General features: G+C 43.7%; 1 protein-coding gene across 1 annotated transcript in view; it reads right to left on the minus strand.

The window, feature by feature from the left end:
- Nucleotides 1-5,914, minus strand: part of LOC106820861 (cAMP-specific 3',5'-cyclic phosphodiesterase, isoforms N/G-like) — a 101,523-nt gene that overhangs the window by 12,701 nt on the left and 82,908 nt on the right. The window contains exons 5-11 of the mRNA XM_014825454.1: nucleotides 4,987-5,048; nucleotides 4,386-4,498; nucleotides 3,332-3,425; nucleotides 2,378-2,619; nucleotides 1,919-2,017; nucleotides 1,399-1,563; nucleotides 964-1,063 (exon numbers count right to left, since the gene is read on the minus strand). Of these exons, the coding sequence (XP_014680940.1) occupies nucleotides 964-1,063; nucleotides 1,399-1,563; nucleotides 1,919-2,017; nucleotides 2,378-2,619; nucleotides 3,332-3,425; nucleotides 4,386-4,498; nucleotides 4,987-5,048 (875 nt within the window). The remainder of the gene's footprint in view (nucleotides 1-963; nucleotides 1,064-1,398; nucleotides 1,564-1,918; nucleotides 2,018-2,377; nucleotides 2,620-3,331; nucleotides 3,426-4,385; nucleotides 4,499-4,986; nucleotides 5,049-5,914) is intronic.

A 5,914-nucleotide genomic window follows, 5' to 3' on the forward strand; every position in this document is an offset into this window, starting at 1 on the left:
TTTTTCTCATTTCAAGCAAATCATTTTTAGCAGTGTACAAGCACAGCAACAACGCACGCATGAACAACACACGTGTACATACAAGCACAGCAACAACGCACGCATGAACAACACACGTGTACGTACAAGCACAGCAACAACGCACGCGTGAACAACACACGTGTACGTACAAGCACAGCAACCCCGGGGGGGGGGGGCACTCACCCCACATTATGGTAGGTATGTGCCACTGCGAAGTCAAAAATGGGGGGCTCTGGAACTAACTCAGATCTGAAAATGGAGGTCTCTGGAACTAATGTTTGTTGCATGTGGGGTGCTCTGGAACTGGCTATGTTATCCATATGCGCATGCGTTGCATGCATGCCTTCACGGCCCGGCTTCAAGTTCAACATATTCTGAAGTACGATGCACTGGAACGGAAATGTTACAAACTACTCTCTAGGGTCTCCGGAACGACAAAAATGCAAGATCTGCATGGGAACTAAGCTTGTGATGCTCTGGAACGAGATATACTTAAAAATGCGATGCACTGAAAAGGAAGTTTAGGGTTGAAAATGAGGGTCTCTTCCGCGACACATACCTACCATGCAATATATATATGGAGTGCCCCCCCCCCGGGGCAGCAACAACGCACGCATGAACAACACACGCGTACACGCACATTGCAACGGTCACGGCAAGCTTATGTTGTGTGCACACGTGTAAGAGTACAGGTAATGTGTGTGCGCATGTAAGGGTACAGGCTAGAATTGTGCATAAAAAGGGTACAGACAAGTACACACGTGTAAGGGGTACATACAAGGTCTGTACACACGTGTAAGGGTATAGACAAGGTTTGCACATGTTCTAGGCTGCATATGCTTATACCATCGTTTTTTGTGAGTTAATTACTTATATACAGAACAGATAGTGTGGATACGACCACAAATGTTATGAGTAAGCAGTAGTATCGGTGCTACGTACTTGTGTTTATCAGATATTGATTAGTTACTCCTGGATGATCGACATCATGAATAGCACTGGCGAATATCGCTGACAAAAACTCTAGATCTGTGAAGACATTCTGAAACGGAAACGATGAAATATCAAGTAAGGGTGGGTAATATATATATATATATATATATATAGATAGTAGAGAGAGAGAGAGAGAGAGAGAGAGAGAGAGAGAGAGAGAGAGAGAAAGAGAGATAGAGACAGAGGTAGAGAAATAGAAAGAGATATATATTAAATGAATGAAGATGAAGATAGTAACAATATCTAATGTTGATGCGTGATTCAGTCATCATAATGTAACCATGGTTACATCAACATCTGCAAATAAATATTACGAAGAAGAAGAGTTGATTTCTTCATTATCGACTCTCGGTTATGCACTCGGTCGATGTGACCTGGACTCACCTCTAGCGCTGGCGTGAGGAGAAGGACGTTTGTAGACTGTGTGACGTCGGCAGCATGAACTCTGTTGTGGAATGGAACTTGTAAATAGTGATCTTCCAATGCCATGAGATAATTCACCAGTGTCTGCTCAGAGATTTTGAACTCACTCAACAGATCTCTCTCATGCTGCAACACAATATACAAGGGGAGAGATGCACAAAGGCTCACAGTTACACATGACTCGGTTAGGTTACGTTGAGATAAACGCATCATCAGTCGACTTCAAAAAGGTCACGGATATCAATGATGAACTTTGTAACAATACAGCACAATATGCCATGTTAACCGTCATTCACTATGAGAGCTACGCGATCCAATAGCAATGACAGGGTTTATTATGTTGACAGATCTATGACATGTATTTAGTTACTGGCTGACAATATTTAAGGTTTCTCCTATACAACTTTCAGCATATTTGCATCGAGTACCCATTAAAGATCAGAGTAAAAACGAGAGGAAGAGAAAATACAAAGGTACCAACCTTGAGTATTGTATATACAACAGTAGTCAATGGCCGATTACCGGTTATTTCATTAACTCTAAATATGTCCGGTCCCCAAGCATCGAATTCAGCAACGAGCTGTGACCAGAAACACAAAACAAAAACAATAAGTCAGCAACTATAAAACACATGATCACACACGTGCTTGCATGAACGCACACTCACACAGACACACCTTGGCATTATGAAATTGACGAATGATACATATTGTTTTCTCATTTATTCACAATCAAGAGTGAACCATATTACAATACATTTATGAGTATTTACTACACTCACGTGACATCAGATGCATATCACTCCAACCGACATAAAAATCTCAATCACGATTGCATTAATGAATTTCGCTATCTTAGCGACGCCCAAGGTCGACCCAAAATTTCGTGACTTCTATGACCATGTGTCGGCGGACGGTCGCACTGCAGTGGCGCCACCTACCTTCGCCAGCTCTTCCTCGTGGATCGTCTCAACACCGTATTTTGGCATGGCCTTGGACAGCTGGTAGGTGTTCTTGGGCTTGCGCACGCCCGTTATCTGCGCCATCTTCGTGCCGACGTTAAACTTCTCCTCCCTGATATCCTGCATCGCCTCTCCTTTGCTCGACCTCCTCTTCAACGCCGCCTCTTGTTCGGCCGTGTCCTCCACCCTCAGCGAGGGAATGTCAATCTCCTGCTGCTTATCTATAACGAACGCAATCACGTAATTAACGCACTGTAAATATAGCGCTGACCACGAGAGAGAGAGAGAGAGAGAGAGAGAGAGAGAGAGAGAGAGAGAGAGAGAGAGAGAGAGAAGAGGAGGGAATGGGAGGAGAGAGAGAGAGAGAGAGAGAGAGAGAGAGAGAGAGAGAGAGAGAGAGAGGGAGTGGGGAGAGAAAGAGCGCTGAGTAAAAAGTGGAGAAGAGAGGGAAGAAAGATGGAGAGAGAGAGAGAGGAGAAAGAAGAGAGAGTGACAGAAGTCGGGAAGGACGGAATGCGAGAGGAAAAGAGAGAGGGAGTGGGGATAAAGGGAGAAAGGGAGAGAGAGAGGGATGGAATGAAGGAAGGGGTGAGGAACAGAAGCAGGGAGAGAAGAAGTGGGGGATGGAGTGAAAATAGCAGGAGGGGGAAAGGGAGCGAGTGAAGAGAGGCAGGAAAGATGGAATCCTTCAGCATCAACATAACATATAATAAACATTAAATCCATAAAATCTAAGCCAGGGAGGAGCTCAAATTTCATGAACTCTGATAATATTACAAAATTCATCTCTATGAGTCTCATTAATAAGAAACCAATGAGCATAAATAAGTGTCACTAAACTGAAAATTATATTCACATCATAGATCACACCTTATCTTCTTACAATCTGTGAATCTATCTATGTTACTAAAGCACGAGGATCATGGCAAATACCTAAGAAGGTGCTGCAGATATATTCCGATATCTGGTTGCCTGATTTACTGGACTCGGACAAATGACCTAACTCCCTGTTCAACATTCTCTTGAACTGTAAAATAAACATCATGATCATTGAAAACGTTGTACTTGCTAAAATTCAAATCAGAACGTAATATTATTCGTTTTACATTTAGAAGTGAAAATTATTCATAATAGTGCTTTTTAACTGGTAAAAATTGATAGCCTTCGATTATTAATTAACACATTGCTGTTCCCTTTGTAATAACTGTTTCTGAATTTACTCTAATTTGCACATTTATTTTACCCTTACAATCCCACATACATTAGTCATCGCCAAGGGTAATATTAAATTATATGTTGCATTATAATTGCTATTAATAATTAGCGCTATCGCATTCTATTATGAAACCTACGTGGATCACTGGTGACTCTCTAATATCCTCGTAACAGCTTTATAGGAGTATGATATAATGACGTCTATAACATAGTCGCGTAATACAACAAATGACAATTTGGTCACTGACGACCAGAAATCAAACCCTATTTAAGTAACACCGAAGTGGCATATGACTATTAATAACAAGTTACAGACGTCTATATTTGCCCAGTTAAACACGCAAAAAGAGGCAGAGCGACAAGCTTCTCACGTCTTTACTGTGTATGCATGGGTAGCCGCTAGCGGAATGAGGATCAAAATTAAGAAAAAACGCCACTTTTTCCCAAGAACAGTGGCAGCCAAAGTTTTGAAGTATTCCGCGTAAAATGAGTACCAAGGTCCATAACAGCTATAACACAGCCACATGCTCACGTGCCTTCCTGCTTCACACGAGGCGACGACATTACTGTTAAACTGTGTAACGGCCAAAAAACCGAGCGAACTCGCGATAAAATTGTTTCCTTCTCCAAATATTCCACCAGTTGAAAAAACGCATCGTCACTTTCACTCTCCGGGGCGCGACATCTGCCTGTCCGTTAAGAATGCTGGGGGCGGGGTAACAAGTTGATTTCGCTTTCTGCGGGGTGATGCGGAGCGACGCTGTAGACTCACCTTGCTCGATGCCATGTCTGAGACAGACCGATGCGTCTGTACCGTCTCCAGCTGATCGAGACACCAGTCCAACTCCTCCAGCGTCTCAATGGCCATCTTCTGATATGACTCTTCTACATGTAAACAGACGAACACACACAGCGTGTGTTAGCGGGACATTCCGCACCCTGCATTCACCGCCGCGTTGTCGTCGTCGTCGACGACTACAGATGCACGACTACTCGTCTGCCATCGTTTGGCGCCGACGGACACTTTACGGTAAACTGCGTTAAATTCTCATGCAGGCAATATTAATCATTTCCACTGAGTTCCATTTGCATTAAAGTCATTGATTCGTCGTCCGACGAACATTGGTTGGCAATAAGACCCATAAGACCCATGAGACAATCTTACTACCACTATTCTTACAGGCTCTAGTTCGTGAAAATCCATATTATGAAACTCACAGTGGAGCGATTTGAGACAATAACAGTATTTTTTCGGCTTTCACAGAGCACGAACAGAGCAATACAATAAGGTACGGCTAAAGGCATAAGCACGACTACACGATGGTCGTGAAATGTCGCTGCACACACATAACGCAGGAGAATGCTACACTTACCCGTCTGTTTTAAGTCTGTCTTCTGACTGGGTGTGCTCGGCTGTGTTGTCCTTCTCCCCACCCTGGGTGAAGCAATATACACAGTATGTAGTGGGCCCCAGTCAACAGCACCATCGTACACCATTACAGCAACGCGAGCAAGAGAAGCAAAGGTCTGCTCTATGTGTTAGCAGGTAATGACGATGGCTCCAGCATACACGATTAGTGGAAAGTAACATTTCTATGATGCCCTATAATGCGATATTATGAATCCTATATATGTTTAGTGCTGCTCATATATATATATATATAATATATACAATATATTATATTGACGCATCATTTTACATTTGTAGTATGTGACTTTAATCAAATTTAGGAGCATACTGAAACCATTCCAAAAATATTGCGCCAATTGCACGACATGATAGATTAAACATCTTTACAACCACACTCGAACTCAACTTATCGCCCCCCACGAACTCACGCGCATACACGTTGTTGTAAGCATTGGTTCATGATGGCACAGACATTACAGTACTACTGCGTACTCATACCCCTTAGTGTCATCTCATACACCCTTAGTGTCATCTCCTACCACCCAGTCTCGTCTCCTACCCCTCAGGCTCATCTCCTACCCCTCAGGCTCATATCCTACACCTCAGTCTGATCTCCAACCCATCAGTCGCATCGTCTACCCCCCAGTCGCATCTCCTTCCCCTCAGTCTGATCTCCTACCCCTCAGTCGCATCTCCTACCCCTCAGTCCCATCTCCTCCCCCTCAGTCTGATCTCCTACCCCTCAGTCGCATCTTCTACTCCTCAGTCTCATCTCCTACCCCTCGGTCTGATCTCCTAGCCCTCAGTCTGATCTTCTAGCCCTCAGTCCCATCTCCTACCCCTCAGTCCCATCTCCTACCCCTCGGTCTGATCTCCTACCCCTCAGTCTG

Source organism: Priapulus caudatus, unplaced genomic scaffold (assembly GCF_000485595.1).
Source record: "Priapulus caudatus unplaced genomic scaffold, Priapulus_caudatus-5.0.1 Scaffold50, whole genome shotgun sequence".
Classification (NCBI taxonomy): domain Eukaryota; kingdom Metazoa; phylum Priapulida; class Priapulimorpha; order Priapulimorphida; family Priapulidae; genus Priapulus; species Priapulus caudatus.